We start from the raw sequence: 21,245 nt of genomic DNA, 5'->3' as shown, positions 1-21,245 counted from the left end.
TTCAAGGACAGGAAGGGGCCATGCTGTGCAAGTTGAGGCCCCAAAGCAGGCCTCTCCCTCTCTCCAACACACCCTCTGAAGCCTGAGGAACACATCAGTGGACACCACAGGACATGCCAAATCACAGCCAGAACCCTTCACAGAATCAGCTGCTGAAATCAACCACAGGAAGCATCGACAGATGAAGTGATGGCAGGGATCAGGTGGTGTAGCATAAGAGATTCCTAAGCTCAGGGGGCTGTTGTCAGAGCTGCCCTGACAGGAGGCAAGGAGTGAGGCAGCATCCAAGGGAAGAAATCGGAGGACCAGGCAGGGACACTGACATCAAAAACACACGGACAAAAACCCACGTTCCTCAAGCCTGTTGTGATGCTTCCACCACACATTCAATGTCTTTGTGTCCAGAGAGCTTTTCAGTCTTTCAATAGTGCTAGTAAAGATGTGAACACTTCTGGGGCATGTTGTCTTTAAGAACCCAGAGGTTGGTGAAGATTTGAGAACACTCCAGGACAGATATCCCAGGGGAGATGGAAGGAAGAAAGCAAGCCCAAAACCTAGAAATGTCAACACTATTGAATTGTCATGGGAACCACCATGTCAAAGCAAAGTTTGTTGCACTGTGATTTAATCACAAGGCTGCTGACTGTGGACTCTAGTGCTAGAAACTCTCAGTTTCCAAACAGGACTTGGACCAACAAATCATTAGCCACTGTATTTACAAAATATCAATCTCTTCATCAGGTAACTACATATTTATTGTCATAAGAGTTTAAAATATTTCTAACTTTCTTCTTACTAATAATTCTGAAAAAAAATAATTTGTTGTGACTCCTTGTCTTCTTTGGCATCCAAATCAGCCCTGACTTTTCCAGCATGGGTTGTTTTTCCTGTTTTGTGACCGACCTTTCTTTCTCTTTCACACAGTTTCACTGTGGAAGTACATGAATCATTAGTTTGGGCTCCTTCTGCTCACTCACCAAACATATCACTCAACCAACTGAGCAGCATGTATCAGGACATATTCTGGTGTTGATTTTTTTTTTCCTTTCAGTTCCTGTTATGACTAAATGTTTATTCCACAACCTTCCCCCCAAAATATAGGGAGGATTTCCTATATTGAAATCTTAACCTTCAGGATGATGGTATTAGAGGTAGAGCCTTTGAAAGATAATTACATGGTCACAAGGGCTCCAGTGCATGAATGGAATTAGTGGCCTTTTAAAACAGACCCAGAAGAGCTAGCTTGTTCCCACTCCATGAGAGGAGGCAGCAAGAGGGTACCACATATAAGAAACAGGCCCTCACCAGACATTGAATCTGTCGATGCTTGTTTATAAGTACCCAGTCCATGGTTTTTATTGTAGCAGCCCAAACAGACCAAAACAGTTATAATTAGTCTTTGGTCCTATGGGATTTCCACTGTTACATAAACAATAGAATGTAGATATGGTTTAGTTGGCAGTTATTAGCTATCATACAGTCCTGGAGTTTAAGGTCTACTATTTCCCATTCTATTTTCTACTGCCTAAATACCATCCAAATCCTAGTATCATTTCCAAATTTTCTGACCTTTTGCTATAGATTTCTTGATTCACTATGTACAAGAAAGGGAGCTTTTCTTATCTATGATCAGTGTGACATTTTGCTATGGTTTATGTAGAAAGAACAAATTGAGATATACAAAGAAAGGAAAATATCCACATCCCTTCCAAAAGATTGAGTTATATAAATAAAGTAGACACCAATGACATCAGAAAGAAATCAGTAGGTTCATAGCTATATTAGAGACACAATAGCAAGAAATTACGAGATGTCCACTGTACACCTAGTATAATACTTATTCCTCAATAAGTGCTTACTTGTGGCCATTGCTGCCGACCAATTGCTGATCTGCTTTTTTCTTTTGTCCTGCTGTTTGTGTTCAACCATATTCAAACCCAGCAGATAGTGACTCTTATGTCATGCCTGATTCTAGTTCCTGTTATCTAGAGGCCCTTCCAACTTTTTCTATCATCACGTAGTCTACTTCCCCTCCTCCTGAATCTGAGATGGCCTTGGGACTAGCTTTTAACCAATGGAGTATAGCAGATGTGGTAATGTGTGACTTCAAGCTTCTGTGTCAAGAGGTCTTGCCCCCGCCATTCTTGCTTTCTTGGGACACTGCTGCCTTGTAGAAACTACCAAGGCTAGCCTCCTGGGGTGAGATACCTCAGGGAAAGAGAGTGTCCCAGCCATTCCAGCCATCCCAACTGACGCCCAGACATGAGAGTAAGGATATCTGGGGTCAGCAGACCCCCAGCCTGCCCACTGACTGACTATACTTGCACGTAAGAGTCTGGTCAAGACCAGAAGAATTGCCCAGTTAATCCGGGTCAAATTACCAGGCTACAGAATTGTGAACACAAATAAGTAGCTATTTGAACAAGATAATATGTTTTGTTATACCATAACTGAGACAGAAAATAGCTCCAGAAGTAAGGTGCAGCCATAGCATATGTTAAGAATATATAGCATTGTTGTTCCATCTCACCCCAATTAGAATGGTGATTATAAAGAATACAAGCAACAACAGGTGTTGGCGAGGATGTGGGGAGAAAGGTACACTCATACATTGCTGGTGGGGCTGCAAATTAGTGCAGCCACTTTGGAAAGCAGTTTGGAGACTCCTTAGAAAACTTGGAATGGAACCACCATTTGACCCAGCTATCCCACTCCTCGGCCTATACCCAAAGGACTTAAAATCAGCATATTACAGAGATACAGCCACATCAATGTTCATAGCTGCTCAGTTCACAATAGCCAGATTGTGGAACCAATCTAGATGTCCTTCAATTGATGAATGGATAAAGAAAATGTGGTATATATATACAATGGAATATTACTCAGCCATAAAGAATGATAAAATTATGGCATTTGCAGGCAAATGGATGAAACTGGAGAATATCATGCTAAGTGAGATAAGCCAATCTCAAAAAACCAAAGGAAGAATGATATCGCTAATAAGTGGATGATGACACATAATGGGGGGTGGGAGGGGTTAGTGTTGGGGTTGGAGTTGGGTTTAGGGAGGGGGGCAGGAATGGAGGAAGGAAGGACTGTATAGAGGGAGGGGAGGGGTGGGAGGGGTGGGGGGGAAGGGAAAAAATGGCAGAATGAATCAAACAACATTATCCTATGTAAATTTATGATTACACAAATGGTATGCCTTTACGCCATGTACAGACAGAGAAACAACATGTATCCCATTTGTTTACAATAATAAAAAAAAAAAAAGAATATATAGCATTGGTGTTGGAACCAGGCAGCAGGTAGAATCTAGAAAAGCAGTCAAACACTAAATGATGAAAACTGGAAGAGGCTGAAAAAGGTAGTGAGGAAAATAGTCTTTGGAAGCTAGAAAGAGGAACCTGTGTTTTACAGTATCAAAACACCTGGCAACATGTTGCCCGCAATAACTTGGAAGATTGAAAAGTACCTAATAAATTTTGGAAAGAGACTAAAGGGATTTCCAAGCATAATGCTAAGGGGGCCAATTAGTTTCTGATATCTGCATTTGATAAGGTATGAGAGGAGAGAAGTAAGCTAAAGAGAAGCTAAAGGAAATATAGAGAAACCAAGAAGTATACATTTCAAGACAAGATGGAACGAACAGTCCAAACCAGATGAAGACAAGAAAGAGGCACAGTATCCTTAGAGATTTTTAAAACAATAATATAACTGATGTTTTCAGTCACTACTGCTGTATAGCAAACCACTCTAAGACTTAGAGGTGTAAAGCAAAACCATTTTATTATGTGCAAGGATTCTATCAGTCAAGGCTTCAGAGAGGACAAAAGCAGAATGGCTCTTCTCTGTTCCAAGAGAGTTGGGGCCTCAACTTGAATGACTTATATGACTGGGGATGCCTCAAACTGCTGGATATTGGAAGAGTTGCTAATAGAAATGACTTCTGAGAGTTCTTCTTCATTCACACATCAGTGATGGGGCTGGACAGCTGAAGGATGGGCTTAGTTGGGCCCTCTAACCAGAGCATCTACACATGGCTCCTCCATATGATTTCGTGTGTTTGTTTTGTGTTACTATAACAAAATAATTGAGGCTGGGAATTTTATATCAAAAAAGAGGCTCACAGTTATGGACATTCAAGAGCATGGCACTGGTATCAACTGGGCTCTGATGAGAACCTCATAGCAGTTGACCTCACAGTGGCAGAAGTGTTTGCAAGAGGACGAGATCATGTGCAGAACCAAAGACCAAGAGGTCAGTCTTCCTCTATGGTAAAACTCACTCTTGTGGGAACTAACTGGGGTCCCATGAGTAGTACAGAAGCTCTGTAATTCCTTCTAAGGGCAGTACTCCCAATGATCTCCACTAGACTCCACCTCATATCATCACCTGGGGACTAAGCTTCTAATCAATCCTTTGGAAGAAAAACTACACCCAAACCTTAGCAGTTGGGTCCTCATGGGATAGTGGCTGGGTTTTGAGAGGGAGCATCCTGAAAGCAAGTACTTTAAAAGAATCAGGAGGGGGCAAAGGCTGAATGTTTTCTCTGAAATGTAGATACTAATTCACAATAAGGGAGTGTGGAACATAGTGGTATTTTGGACTAAACGGAGGGGAATTAAGGGAGGGGAGGGGGCATAAGAGGAGGAATGATAATAGAATGAATCAGATGTTATTACCCTGTGTGCATATATTATTACATGACCCATGTAATTCTACATCATGTACAACCAGACAAATGAGAAGTTATACTCCACTTATGTATGATGTGTCAAAATGCATATACTGTCATGTATAACTAATCAGAACAAAGAAAAATAAATGAAGCAAGCAAACCCATTGACAAAATAAATAAAATGTATTGGTTAAACTATGGAACAAAGTACACTAAGTTCCATTAAATTGTTTAAAGAAAAATAGGGCAGAAGATATGTAATTTTTATGACCCAACCTAAGGTACAGAGAGTCATTTCTACCATATTCTGTTGGTTAAGGAGATCACGTTGAGTGATGACACAGACTCCGTGTCTCAATTGAGAAATAAAATAATTTGATATTGCCACAGTCAGCCCTCTGGCCACAGTTTATTTATACCCCTCCCCATGCAAAATGCACTCTTCTCCCTCCTAAGAACCCCCAAGGTCTCACTGTGATGATTGCCCCAGACACTGTTAAGCAGAGATGACTCAACTCTGCCATGTCTGTTTGGATCCTGACCTGAAGAATCCATGACCATCACAAAATGGTCTTCCATGCCAAAAACTGTGGAGTGAATCATTATAGGGAATTTGGAACAGAATTTAGTACATGGCAGTAAGGTACTACCGTGATCAAATCTAAACACAAAACTGTAACCAGCAGTAGGCAAAGTTGGATACACCTTGAGGAGACAGTGGAAGTCAGATGGGTCTCAGGGAGGGCTAAAAGGAAAGGGAGGAAAGTGTTATGATGCTGGAAGAAAGGGGACACTTAACATGCAGTCATAGAAAGTTTGGCTACAATGCCCAGGTCGTGGAAAGGTGGACAAGTGCTAATGGACACAAGGCATTTTTCATGCAATCTTGGAGGTACCTGCCTAGCTGATTCTAGCTGCCTACAGAGAAATGTGAGAAGCAAGATAAAGAAAAGAATTAGTTACTCTGTTTTCAACTAGAAGTTAAAGGGAAAATATTGAGCTCAGGACAGTCTTTCCAGCAAGTAATTTAAGATTCCTGATATAAGAAAAAAGTTTCAGGGCAAGCACTAAATTCAGGACCCTATCAGAAAATGTGGTCTCAAGGAAGGAGGTGGGATGATGACAGGGGTTTGATTATAAAGAGCTCAGAATTTAATATGGTACATCACAGACCCCTTTAGACACACAAAATACCTTCTGAGGATCTTAAGGGCATGCCCCACCATCCTCTCCACTAAACAATAGGGGTTCTAAGATCTTAAAGCCATTATTCCCAGCTGCCTCACAAAGTCAACGATATAGAAGGATTTATCTCAGAGAGGTTTGTGCATTTAACTTGTGCCTACTGCAGTTGGTTTATAAACCATTACATCAAAGTCCACAACGTTTTTCATGGAATAATATCAATGTAGATTGAAAGAAATCGACTCTGAGAGCCTCAAAAAACAGACGCTTTTGGAATTCCACACGTCAATGATGAAAAAGTAAACTGATACGACTACTTAGTTGTAAAGAACAGCCTACTTTTTATAGGAAAAAAGATAGGTATCTCCCAGAGGGTGGTGCCAACAGCCAAGAAAGCAACTCCCAGCAAGTAGGACTAAGGAACTAACAAACAGATGCCATGGGCCCTGCTGAACTTCCATATTGCTGTGGACCTATGACCATGTGCCTCTCATTCCTCAGTTTGTAGACTAGTTTCTACAGGAATGATGTGGAAAAATGTAAATGATTCCTATCAGAGGAGTGTCCTGCAGAGGAATATCCTGACACTCCTTTTATCAATAAGTGGGGTTTATTTCCCCTCCTTGAATCTGGATGGGGTTTTGACTGTTTAATCAGTAAAATATTGCAGGCTGGGCATGGCAATACATGCCTGTAATCCTAAGTACTCAGAAGGCTAAGGCAGGAGGATCTTCAAGGCCTGCCTGGGAAACTTAGCAAGACCCTGTCTCAACAAGAAAAATAATTTCTTTTTTCTTAAAAGCTGGAGATGTAGCACAAAGGTTAAGCACTTGCCTAACATGTTTGAGGCTGTGTGTTCAATCCCCAGGAATGAGGAAAAAAAAAAAAAAAACCCAGTATGGCAGAAGCGATGTTTATATGACTCTCAGTGCTAGGTTATAAAGATATATGGCTTGCATCTGGCTATCTTGAAACATTCTTTCAGAAGCTCCTCATCAGGATATTCCTCCTGGAGCTCTGGCCAAACCACATGGAGAGGCCATGGTTAGGTCTCTGGTCAACAGAACCCAGTAACCATATTTTCTAGTTATTTCATCCCATAGCCCAAATATGACCTGGAAGCCTCTAGATAATTTCAGTTCCAGGTACTAAAGCCTTCCCAGATGAGGCCCCAAAATTCAGAGACAGGTTATCTCCACTGTACCCTGTCCAAGATTGTGACCCACAGAATCTGTGAACATAATTAAGGACTTGTTTTATGCTGTCCATTTTGAGTAATTTCTTATGCAGTGCCTGCATATAATAAAGAAATAAATATTTATATTTTATATTATAAATATAAATATACAAAAATATATAGTATATGTAGAAATATATATTTATATATATAAAATAACTAAAAGTTACCCTTCTTTATCATAGTGTGACATCAATTCTAAACAGTATCAGTAATAAAATACTTTTTCCAAAAATAACATTTTTATTTTTTATTAGAGCATTATAGTTATACATAATAGTTGGGTTAATTTTGATAAAATCACATATGCATAGAATTTGATTTACCCCCTTCAGTGTAATCCCCATCAAAATGCCAGTGACATTCTTCACAGAACTAGAAAAAAGCAGCCTTAAAATTCATTTGAAAGAATATAAGAGACAGAATACTCAAAGCAATACTAAGCACAAAGAGCAATGCAGGAGGCATCACAAAACTGGATCCCTGATTATACTACAGAACTATAGTAACAAAAACAGCATAACATTACCATCAAAATAGACATGAAGGTCAATGGACTAGAATAGTTGACAGAGATAAGCCCACATGCCTGATGGTCATCTGATACTTGACAAAGATGCCAAAAATATATGCTGGAGAAAAGAGAGCCTTTTAAACTAACAGTTCTGAGAAAACTGAATATTCATTAGTAAATGAAGAACAAAACTACATCCCTATATCTCACCCCACACAAAAGTCTAATCAAAGTGGAGCAGACTTCATAATTAGACAAGAAACTTTGCAACTGCTAGAAGAAAACACAGGGTCAACACTCCATCATATTGGTGCAGGCACCAACTTCCTTAACAAGATCCTAAAGCTTAGGAAATAAAACCAATAATTAACAAGTGGGGTGCCATCAAATTTAAAAGCTTCAGCACAGCAAAGGAAATGATTGAGTGATCATAGAACCTATAGAATGGGAGAAAATCTTTGTCAGCTATTCCTCTGATTAATATCCAGAATATATAAAGAAATCAAAAAGCTTAACAGCAAAACACAGAAACAAACAAAAACCCAAATAACTAAATAAGTGGGCAAAATAACTAAATTTAGATATTTCTCCAAAGAAGAAACACAAATGGCCAACAAAAATATGAAAAAGTGCTCAACATCTCTATCACTCAGAGAAATGCAAATCAAAACACACCAAGATTTAATCTTGCTCCAGTTAGAAGGGCAATTATCAAGAACATAAATAATCATAAATACTGATGAAGATGTAGGGGAAAACGTTCATACACTGTTGTGGGGACTGCAATGAGTACAACCACTCTGGAAAGCAGTATGGAGATTCCTCAGAAAACTAGGAATGTAACCACCATATGACCCAACTATCCCACTATTTGTATTGATCCAAAAAACTTACACTCAGCATACAATAGTGATATGGCAACTTCAGTGCTTACAACAGCTCAGTTCACAATAGCCAAGTTATGGAACCAGCCCAGATGCTAGATGAATAGATAAAGAAAATGTGGTATACTTACACAATTGAGTTTTACTTAGCCATAAAGAAGAATGAAATATGCCAGTAAATGGATAGAAATGGAAAACATGCTAAGTGAAATAAGACAGAATCAGAAAATCAAGGGTTGTGAGCTGAGGTTGTGGCTCAGTGGTAGCAGCACATGCCTAGGGTTCAATTCTCAGTACCACACAAAAATACATGAATAAAATAAAGGTCCATCAACAACTAAAAAAAATTTTTTTTAATAAATAATTAGAAAAAAAGAAAATCAAGGGTTGAATGTTTTCTCTCATATGCAGACTAGAGCAAAATAAAGGGGGAAAAGGGGGGGAATGAACATCATAAAGGTATAGGGAAGATCAGTGGAGTAGAAGAAGGAGATAAGAGGGAGGGAGAAGAGCTGGAAAGGGGAGGAAATGTGGAATGAATTTAACAAAATCATGCTATGTGCATATATGGATATACTGCAGTGAATTCTACCTTTATGTATATGTAGAAAGCACAAATCAAAATTAAATAAATAAATGAGGGAAAAGAGGATCCTAGAATAGAGGAAAGAGAATATGGAGAGGGAAGAGAGGAGGGAAATGGGGGGTGAGAGAATAGATACTGGAATGGGGTAAATCAAATTCTATGCATATATTCTGCTGAGACCGCCCATGTTCTTGGGAGAGGAAGAATTAAGATGACCATACTATCAAAAACAACATGGGAGGTCTTTCCATCTTCCAAGGTCTTCTTCAATTTCTTTCTTCAATGTCCTTCAAATTTCATTGTAGAGATCTTTTATCTCCTTGGTTAGATTAATTCCCAAGGTTTAGTTTGATTTGGTTTGAATTTTTTTGTTGGTGGTGTTGGTACTTGTGTTGGGAATAGGATAGTTTTCCCAACTTTTTTCTCGGCAGAATCACTATTGAAGTATAGGAAAACTACTGATTTATGAATGCTGATCTTCTATCCTACAAGTATACTTGGATGAATTCATTTATTAGCTCTAGAAGTCTTCTAGTGGAGTTTTTTGGATCTTCTAAATATAGGATCATATAATCAGCAAACAGATCATGCGACTTCTTTTCCTATTTGTATCCCTTTAATTTCCTTTTTTTGCTTGATTGCTCTGGCTAGAGTTTCAAGAACTACATTGAATAAAAGTGGTGCAAGTGAATGTCCTTGTCTTGTTCCTGATTTTAGAAGAAATGTTCATAATTTTTATTCAGTCATAATTTTTATTTTATTTATGATGTTGACTTTGGTCATACATATCCTTTATAATGTTGAGCTAAGTTCCTTTTATTCCTAGTTTTTTCAGCATTTACAACATGAATGGGTGCTGGATTTCTTCAAAGCCTGTTCTGCATCTATTGAGATGTTCATATGATTCTTGTTCTTAATTATATTTATTAGGTGAACTGCATTTATTGATTTGCTTATGTTGTTGTTTGCCAATTTTGCATCCTTGGAATGAAACCCACTTGATCAGCTGTATTATCTTTTTCATGTGTTTTTTAATGCAGTTTGCTAATGTTTTATTACAGGCTTTTGTGTCTATATTCATCAGTGACATTGATCTTTAGTCTTATTTCCTTGATACCTTTTTAAAAATATTTTTAAGTTGTAGATGAATACAATACCCTTGTTTTATTTATTTATTTTTTAATGTGGTGCTAAGGATCAAACTCAGTGCCTCACACATGCAAGTCGAATGCTCTACCACTGAGCCACAACCCTAGCCCCTCCATGATATATCTTTGTCTGGTTTTGTTATAAGGGTTATAGTGGCTTCATAGAATGTACTTGGGAGTGTTCCTTCCTTTTCTATTTCCTGGAAAGTTCTGAGAAAGACTGGTGCTAGTTATTCTTTAAAGGTCCATCTGGTCTTAGACTTTCTTTGTTGGAAGATTTTTAATTGCTGTTACAATTTCATTATTTGATATTGGTCTGCTTAGATTTTTTATATCTTCCTAGTTCAATGTGGAGAAGTCATATGTGTCTAGAAACTTGTCAATGTCTTCTGGATTTTTCAGTTTATTAGAGTATAAATTTTCAAAATAGTTTCTAGTGATCCTTTGGATTTCAGAAATATCTGTGGTGATATCTCCTTTCATCTCTTATTTTTTTTTTTATTGGGTCTTCTCTCTTTAGTTTGGCTAAGAGTTTATCAATCTTATTTATCTTTTCAAAAGAACCAACTCTTCGTTGCATTGCTCCTGTATATTGTTTCTTCATTCTCAATTTCACTAATTTTGTAATTAGTTTGTTCTTCTTTTCTAAAACCTGGAGGTGAAGCATAAGCTTATTTATTTGAGTTTTCTTTTTTTAATGCAAGCACTCAGTGCTATAAATTTTCCTTTTAGGATTGCTTTCATACTGTCCCAGAGATTTTTATATGTTGATCTCCATTCTCATTTGTTTCAAAGAATTTCTTGATTTCTCTTCTCATTTCTTCTATGATTCATTATTTGATCTCCATGTGTTTAAGTGGTTTCTATTATTTTTCTTGCTATTGATTTCTAGTTTTGTCCTATTATAACCTGATAGGATGCAAGGGATTATATCAATTTTTTATATTTACTAAGACTTACATTGTGACCTTGAATGTGGTCTATTTTGGAAAAGGTTCCATGAGCTGCTGAGAGGAAAGTAAATTCAGTTTTCTTGGGGTGAGATATTCAGTAGATGTGTGTTAGATTCATTTGATTTATAGTATTATTCAGGTCAAAAATCTCTTTACTGGTTTTATGTTTTGGATGATCTACTGGTGATAAAGGTGTTGAAATCATCCAGTATTATTGTATTTGGTTCTAAGAGTTAATGTCAAGAAGTGTGTGTATGTATGTGTGTGTGTGTGTGTGTGTGTGTGTGTGTGTGTGTGTGTGAGAGAGAGAGATTAGGTACACTGACAAATTTAGGAGATATATATATATATCTAATTATATCTTCTTGCTGGATTGTTCCCTTTACCAATATGTAGTGGCCTTCCTTGTCTCTTCTTATTAATTTTTGCTCAAAATCTGCTTTGTCAGATGAGAACAGCTACTCCTGCTTCTTTTCAGACTCCTTTTTCATGGAATATATTTTTTTCCATCATTTTATTTTCATTCTGTGGGTATCTTTGCCTATGACATGAGTCTTTGAAAATAGCATATAGTTAGATTTGTTTTTTAATCCATTCTGCTAATCTGTGTCTTTTAATTGAAAAGTTGAGACCATTTACATTCAGTATTATTACAGATATGTTTGTTGTTTCATGTCATTTTGGTTTATTTGCTATACTTAATTCTGTCTTTATTTTCATTTGTTGGTTGCTCTCTAGTGATATTCTTCTATTTGAGAGCTTTGGGGTTTGTTTTTGGGTCCCTCTATGTTCAGTGTATCTTTGATTATTCTTTGTAGTGCTGATTTAGTGGTCATGAATTTTTTAGATTATCCTTGTCACATAAAGTTGTTATTTTGAAAGACAGCTTTAGTGGATATAGCATGGCTGGAAATTGTTTTCTTTTAGAGCTTGAAATATCTTATTCCAGGTCCTCCTTGATTTTAGGATCTCAGTTGAGAGTCAGAAGTGAGACTTATTGGTTTGCCTCTAAATATGACCTGATGCTTTTCTCTTGCAGTTTTTAATATTTTTTCCTTATTTTCTATGTTTGGCATTCTGATTATGATGTGTGTCTTGGAGAGGTTGTTTTGATCTTGTCTGTTTGGGGGTCCTGTATGCCTCCTATAATGTGTATGTCAATCTCATTTCTAATATGGGGAAATTTTTGTTACTATTTCATTGAAAATAATCTTAATGCCTTTAGTCTGTATCTCCATGTTCAAGGCCTTAAGTTCTGTCTTCAAGGTCTGAAGTTCTGTTTTCTATGCAATCTAATCTGTTGGTGATACTTTGAAGTAAATCTTGATTCCTTGTGTTTTTCATTTCCAGTTCTGACAGGTTTCTTTTCATTATCTCTATTTTTTTATTGAAACGGCCTTTCATTTCCTATATTTGCTCTCTTAATTCATTCTTTAGATCTTCTTTGAGTTCAAAGATCATTTTAACAATCAGTGGAATTTCATCCACTTCCATATCTGTAGGATCCTTTGTTGGGAGACTGTGAATTTTGGGGGAAGATTTGTTTGCTTATTTTCTCATGTTTTCAGAAAGCTTGGATTTGTGCATCAATTGAGATGGATGACCCTTTCTCTTTTGGGTGTAGTCATTTTTTTTTTTTGTTCTGGGACTTCTCTCTGTTTTTGATGTATGAGTATGTGTGCAGGAGTGGGACCTGAGGTCCCCTGATTGTTCCTCCTTGGTTTGGGGTTTTTGTCTCCTCTATTTTATGTGTTGAAGTATTGTTGAGGCTCAGGTGCAGCTAGATCATGTATGAGAACAGATTTGCTGTTACTTGGGTAAGTTGGGAGAATTGTTGAGCATTGGGTTGAACTTGAAGCACGCTGTGAACTTGAAGTGTCCCAATCACTTTCCAGTCCCTCTTAAAAAAAGAGGGATGGAACCAAGAATATCACTATTATTAGCAATAGATGTACAGCCTTACAACAAATAACCAGGGTCTACCTTGACATCTATAGCACTAATTGCCAACTGCTTATGATGATGGTGCACTTAGTTATATGTATTCATTTCCATAGTAAATAGAGAGATTTTCCTTAGATACAGATTCAGCTGGGTACAGTTTTCAAATGTTCACTCTAGTCACTCTGTTTTACTGCTTTGAATTTTAGACACAAATAAATACAAACAGTCCCCAACTCTACAGTGGCTCAATCTAGGATTTTGTGTGTGTGTGTGTGTGAGAAAGTATAACCACATAACCATTCCATGTTTCACTTTCAATACAGTATTCAATATATTTTATGAGATATTTAATACTTTATTATAAAATAGGTCTTGTGTTAGATGGCTTTGCCCAACTGTAGGCTAATATAAGTATTCTGAGTCCATTTAAGGTGGTCTAGGCTAAGTTATGATTTTGGCAAGTTAGATGTACTAAATGCATTTTCATCTTATGATAGGTTTTTCAGGACATAACCCCATTATAAGTCAAGGAACATCTGTAGTTCTCAGTGGTTTCATAATGACAGAACTGAAATAAATCAAGGATTTTATCTTTCATCATGATGCTATCATTGCTTATTTCAAACTTACTATTCAAAGGTAGGAATATGTCACACCAAAGAGTTAGAGGCACAAACTATACCCAGAGCAAGCTCAAACAATTCTGAACTATTATGAACTTAATGAAAGCTATCCAAATTAACTTTCATATAAAATATATTTATTAAGGAATGAGTAATAAAATGTGCTAATATAAAGATTATTACTAAAAATAATTTTGTCATGCAAAGAGAAGTGTTAAAAATTATCTACTCTGTGTCTCAAATATGTTAGGTACAATGCCAAAGACATACTGATTTTGAAAATAAATCTTGGGCTGGGAATGTAACTCAGTAGGAGAACATTTTCCTAACATGCACAGGGCTTCAGCATCACAAAACAAGAAAAATACAACTTGCACATCATAGTCTTTCACACTTGTAAAAAATTCTCAAAGTAAAAACAGCCTCAGGATAAAGAAAAAATCAAGAGTGTGCTCTATTAATAGAAGATTTTTTGTTAAGAATTCAGAAAACTATAAGGTGTGCACAGTTGAGTCTTGTGGCTAGAACAGAGTTTCTAATAATTTTAGGTGCAGTATGAAATGCTCAAAGATAGAAAAAAATTATCAAAAATAATCATAGATGTGACTTTGGGGGCCCAGAACCCAATTAGATTCATTAAAAATCCACAAATTTTTAGGAGTCATACTAGCAAAAACACCACCAGCTAAAACTAAAGTATACAGACACAATCCAAAATGAAAAAATGGTATGTGGGAACCCCAACTTCTACACAAGCAGCAGCTTCAGTTACTTGCTGCAACACAGACCATTTCTAATTTAAAGGAAAGATGTCTTAGAGAGTAGAGACAAGACCTCAAGACAGGGGATGGGTTAGGGAACTATTCCTAGGAAGTAAATCAAGACCTTAATAAAGGCACATCTGCCATCCCTGGAAGAGAGTGAGCAGCTGCTGACATGTTCATGGCTGGAGCTGCTGCAGACCAGTGACTGCCAACTGCCTCCTCTTCCTCTTTCTGAATAGAGACTTATTGCTGTAATCCTGTATCTATCTCACCATTGTATCTTGGGTGTGCAAGGAGCAGATTATTTTCCTTTTTAGTTCATAGGTCTCTGGATCAAGAGAATTTGTACCTAAGGAGTTTCATAGGTGATCCCTACCACCACGAGATACTGAACTTTAAGCCTAAAGCCACAAAGGGACAAGATTTGGGGGGTTACTATAAAGCGATGAGTATATTTTACATATGGAAAAAAATTAATTATAGCTAAAGAGTAGATTGTGGTAGATTAAATAAGACCATAAAATTCTTACTACTCCTTTTATAACCAGGAGGATCCTATTTCCCCACTCCTTGAATTTGGACTGACCTTAGGACTTGCTTTGACCAATGAAAAGCAGCAGAACTGACATGGACTTCTACGTCTCTGAGGTCTTACAACCACCTCTCCCTCCCTCAGAAGACTGCTGCCTTATGAACAAGTCCAGCCCAGCCCCCTCAAGGATGAGACATCTCATAGAAAGAAGGAGGCCCAGATTCCTCATCATCCCAACTGTCCAGGCAATCAGTTAAGACCCCAGACATGATGTGGGAATAAGACCATCTGGAACCGGCCAATCATCAACCCACACACCAACTTACTGCAAGCATATCATTGAACCTAAGAGAGTTTATCAGAAGAACTACCTAGTTGAGCATAGGCCAACTTGTTCAACTTGGTTGTTGTTATCAGCCATTATATTTTATTTTAGTTTTTTATGCAACAATAAATAACCAAGACAGCCTTCCAAAAATACCTATTCATAATCAACCTCCAAAAATGCTTAAATGATTTGTACAAGGTTCACAAATGTAAGAGAGAACAGAGCTGGCAAGAACCGAAGCATTTCAACCAACTCATCAAAGCTCTTTGTATGACTATAACAATCTTCTGTTATACTTTTCAACCACTAAAACAAGAAGAGATAATAGAAATGACTTAGAGAAACTATATAAAAACTGGCTAAGGGATATTTTGGAGGAATCTTTAGCTAGATTCATTGTTCAGTTTCCATATAAATGAGTATTTTCCATACATACTTGATATGCTTTGACACATACATATTAGATCATTGACACTACATCTCAAAACTATGATAAAGATTTTTAGCATATAAGATACATTCTTTACAAAAGCTAAGTTCTATGAATTGCACTGTCATTCAAACCTTTTTGTAATTAGACTGTTCCAGAATTTCACATATGCTTTTATTCCAAATTACTTAACAAAAACATTGTATATAAGATGGGTGAGCAAAAGCAGTGATGGAAATAGAGACCATTTTGACATCACAATCTTGCATGCTAAATAATTTCCTTTTTCTCTTCACAAATACAGTGACATGAACATACTAGGAAACCATGGTGCAGAAATGAGGCAGATGTCAATGCACGAATTGACATACAAACACAGAAAACCATGCCCCACCACACAGATGGCTGGCTCTTACCTTTTTCTGACATATGGCAGATATTTCAGCTGTAAGGGGAAGGTACACAAAATATCAACAAAGAAAGAAAGCCCATTTTAAATAAGGGCAGCCGTGAAGGATAATGAAAAAAAAAATCATAATTCACACAACCTTGGAACTCGGCCAAAACAGCTTTGGACTTGTCTAATAAGTTGTCATCTGCTTTTATTGGCCTCTGTTTTCCTCCAAAAGTATAATATACCTCTTGCTCACCTTATAGTGATTTCAAGATTTATGTTTAATGAAGTTAGAAACATTTGCATGCAGCAAATATGTCACCTAATCACACATTTAATTCAATTTTCTCAGTTATGACTTAGAAATCAGATCACATTAAACCAAAGAACTTTAATCTTAACCTCCTTATTATATAGAGAACAAAACTGAGGGCCGCCATGGTTGTATGAGTTGTGCAAGATCATGTAGACTGTCAATGGTAGAGATGTATGTAGAGTTATAGTCCCTCTATCCCCTGTTCGATGCTCTATCCAATACACTATGATACTGGTTTGATATGACATATTTAGACCACTGCCATGGGATGGTCTGCTATATCAAAACTGTAGAAAAAAGCCTACTGCCTTGATCTACTTAGACTTGAACTATTCATACCAGACTTAACTCCTATAAAACAAGCTATTTGGTTATATAAGGGACCACAATTCTCAAACCCATCGGTAGACCAGTTGGAGCAATGCCATCAAACTGCTGTCTTTCAGGATTGAGTTTAACAAACACATAAAAATTCTTTTTAGTGGGCATATCAATTATTTCCATGGAAACTGATGATTAAGAATGATACTTAAAAATAATTTTTCCAAATTTCTATTAGCATTTCTCTTGAAATAGTAAGAACTCAAAAAATGGACTTTAAAACTCAGTTTTAAAACTGCTTTTGTATAACTAATGGTAATTTAACAGCTTGATATCATTGAGTTTACATTAAATAATCTGAGGTTATATCTCTAGACAAATAATAAAAATTTACCATCAATTCTTCCAAAGATGAATATCATCTAGAAATGATGATCAAAATCCAGCAACATATCTGATATTTAAAATATATTTTAGAACTAGGCACAGTGGCACATGTCCTCAGTCCCAGCTCCCTAGGAGGCCAAGGCAGGGGGATCATTTGAGCCCAGGAGTTTAGGGCCAGCCTAGGCAACATACGACATTGAGAGGCCTAGTCTCTTAAGAAGTAAGTAAATAAACAAAATAACATGTTTATTAGTACTTGACTGTCAGCTTTACCTCAGAGCACTGGAAGCTCACTAATAAAGTGGCCCAGTTTCAAGGGAAAAAAAGTTACCTTTATCCATAATACAAGCCCAAGTCTTTCTACAAATAACCTTATGTAACTTTTCAAAATGTCCCTTTGAAGGAAAGAGACTGACATTATTGCTCCGTTTTACAGAGAGTGAGCACTCATTCATTTCTCTCTTAAGGTTGAGATGACCCAGTGTTAAAAGTCAGACTACAAAGAACTAGTATAATTAACATTGAGCAAATGCCTTAATGTTTTCTTCAAGTGGTCACAGATTTTATTAACATAAGGTTTTAACATTTCATTTTAAAAGGGCCTTTCATATAAATCCTTTCACTATCTATATCCAAAGCCAGATATCAAGTTCTTCCTGTGTCATTGGTCTATACTCACTGTACCCAGCTTTCCCACACTTTGTCTTTCCTCTGCTTTCCTGAGTACTTGTCCTTGTCATTTTAGCCACCAATGGGGTTGGTCAGAAATCCTGCTTCTCCCATATATACAGGAATGCTCAGAGTAGGACCTACCAACTTTTGAAACACAACTTACAGAATTCAAATAAACATCAAAAAGTGTTACAGTCTGGGTGTGAGGGTGCACGCCTATAATCCCAGCAGCTCGGGGAGGCTGAGGTTGGAGGATCTTGAGTTCAGAGCCAGTCTCAGCAACTCAGCGAGACCATGTCTCTAAGCAAAATATAAAAAAGGGTTGGGGATGTAGCTCAGTGGTTAAGTCCCCACAACCAAAAAAAAAGTGCCGCAAATCTTGTCTTTTCATTGAAATGGGTTAAATATACTTTAGCCCCATTTTACTGATGGAGAACTGGAGTCTCAGAGCAATTAAAGGATATTCCTTAAAACATAGTGGCAAGAAAAAAAACCATTATTCAATTCTCTTCCCACTGGTATTTTTTTATTCCCTTTCTGACCTAGCACAGCAAAATATCATTGACAACACCTGTCACATACACAGAAAATCTCTTAAGACATTCGGCTGGGCTTTAATCCTACAGAAGCCTAACTGCAACATCTAACCTTAATTTTGGTAGAGTTCATACCTCTTCCCTTATTATTAAATGTTTGGGTATATAATAACCAAGACACTGATAAAAACACTTCAGGTCTATTAATATTCATGGGATATTGTGCTTTGGTTACTGTCTTTGTAAAATAAAATAGCACAAAGGGAGATGAATCAACTATGTCATTAGTAGTGATTAGTCATTATTCACCCTTTCTGAAGTAAACCATACCTTGTGGCAGAAGAACATCAATCAACCACTCGCTGTGGTCCCTATAAAGAAAAACAAAATTCGTTTTGAGCTTCATTGAAATGCTCCCCTTCCACATGAATGTTTATAAGCTGCACACTATTGATGTGTGCAGCTTTTAATAGAAAGGATAATTAAGAGCCCTATCATAATAAACTTTTAAAACATCTAATGCATTCCAGATAAATTATAAATTATAGGCATTTCATCATATTCAGTTATCTTTAAATGATACTTTCCAGATGCTAATTATGCCAACCAAAATACTGCAGGATCTGCACAAAGATGAGTGTGACTGTAAAACTAGCAAGTACAGAGAATCCACTTGAATTGCATGTCATGTTTGGAAACCACAGTCTTCTTTTGCATCTATTTTTCTCTGAGGCCTTTTTAATAAGGCTACTTCAAAATTAGAGCTGCTTTATGAAGTGGAATTGCTTTCTCATGTCACTGAGAGCAAAATATTGCAAACAAAGCTGTAATCTTCTAAATGACACTTTGCTATATGTTAAATATCAGACAAATGAACCTTTAAGAAACATGGCAAGGCTACTGGGAAAGTTGTGTAATATAACCAATTTAAGTCCAAATGATTTTCCTTATTTTCCCATTGTTGCTCTATTTCCTCCTCTTGAGAGACCCCTATACCTACCCTGCAATCCTCTCGCTGCATTCTTCACAGAGATACAACGGGGGTGGTTTGTCCCCCAAAGCAACTGACAGGGAAGGGTCTATACACATCTGAAACACATGAAAAGACAGAATGAACTCTCCTGCTCCCGTACGATGAGGACGAGTGCTTCACAGTGACCCATTCCCACAGGCAAAGTGGAATGGAAATTAGCAAAACCCATTTGACCTGTGGCTGCTCATGCTGTACTCACTGCGTGCAACTGGGAAATTAAACGCAGCTGTGGTGGGTTTTCACTACTCTTGTTATTTGCAATTAAAGTAACAGTGTCAAGAAACCCACCCTCATTCCACAAAGATAAAAAATCATCTTATTCAATGGCTCTTAAAGGTAAATCTAATTATCTCCCTTTAGGAAAAGGAAAATATATTATTATTAAGATCTTAAAATCACAAATGATACGAACAGGCTGGCAGTAGAGAACTTAGCCTCTTAAGACTAAGTTAGCATTCAATCTAATATTAAGCAGTTTATTCATCTTCCTCTGGAATCTTAGCTCTGTTATAGTCATCCAACACTTCATTTTCACATTTTTTACTTTTTCTACACCTATGACGTATACTTTGTTCGACCCCAATGCTTTGTTGTTTATGGCTGGGGCTTCGCTAGCCCAAGCACCAGGATGAGAAGTGTTCACTGTTCACTTCTCAGGTGAGTGCCAGGCTAGTTCAAATATCTGGAAGTTTTAGATCAAGTGAATGCATTCAGATGACTAGCTACATTTTTCACTTGGCATCAGATTTCTCAAAGTCATTTCAAATTCTGTTCCTGTCTTTCAAGAAATAATCAACCCAGGCTATAGCAAATTACACAGTGCATGTCTAGTACACAAATTCTTCTAAAATTTCACTCTCTTCTTTAGTTGCTTTCATTGATGTGAAAGGGGGAAATAACCCAAATTTACAACCCAAACAGGCTGAAATTTAGTTAAAACCTTGAGGAGTTTCAGTGGTTGGGAAAATAATAGTTAGAATTGCTAAATTTAAATCATCACACCATCAAAATTGTCAATTATGTATTCCCAGATACTAAATGCCTGGTGTGAAATTTTTCCTTGTGTAAGTTTCATGCTTCCTTGCAATAATGAATAACTACTTTTTGTTAAATCAGAGATTGGCACACTTTTTCTATGAATGGCCAAAAAGTAAATATTTTAGGTTTTGTGGGCCATACAGTCTCTTTCAAAACTACTCAACTCCACAGTTATAGCATAAAAGCAGCCACAGACAATACAAAAGCAAATGAGTATAGCTATGTTCCAATAAAACTTTACTTACAAAACAGACAGCCAACCAGATTTGGCTATGGGCCATAGTTGGTCCAACCCTTGTCTTAAATAATTATCTGGGTTTCAAAATATTTTATAAAGAGGACTCCAAATACAACCAAGTAAAACCAAAAGCAGAGTGTAATATAATAAACCATAAGTTCCAACATATTTTCACCATTATTAACCTTATTGAAGTTCTTGACTTTTTACTTAAAAATTATTTTAGGACCTATTGTAACAAAATAGATAATGCTTTTCTCTTTGGCAAACCATTAGTGCCTGGTGGTATTATGGAAATACAAGCTTTTGAACAGGATTAATCCATTTTTCCTGAGTCTTTCCCATGCATCCCATTCATCCGTCCTCTTGAGCATTATTACTTTACTCTCATTTCTAACAAGTCATTGATACCTCTGCCAGGTGTTCCACTCAAAAGGAAAAACTCCCTAAGATATTAACACTAGAGTCTCTGGAGATTATCTGGTTGAGCACTTATCTGTT

General features: G+C 37.0%; 1 protein-coding gene across 1 annotated transcript in view; it reads right to left on the bottom strand.

Moving 5' to 3' along the window:
• The window catches only part of Unc79 (unc-79 homolog, NALCN channel complex subunit), a 252,433-nt gene that overhangs the window by 143,039 nt on the left and 88,149 nt on the right, over positions 1–21,245 (bottom strand). Inside the window, 3 exon segments of the mRNA XM_047541641.1 lie at positions 16,226–16,254; positions 18,766–18,806; positions 19,436–19,524. Coding sequence (XP_047397597.1) covers positions 16,226–16,254; positions 18,766–18,806; positions 19,436–19,524 — 159 coding nt within the window.

The sequence above is a fragment of the Sciurus carolinensis genome, chromosome 2 (assembly GCF_902686445.1).
Source record: "Sciurus carolinensis chromosome 2, mSciCar1.2, whole genome shotgun sequence".
NCBI lineage: Eukaryota > Metazoa > Chordata > Mammalia > Rodentia > Sciuridae > Sciurus > Sciurus carolinensis.
This window is presented reverse-complemented; position numbering and strand designations above follow the sequence as displayed.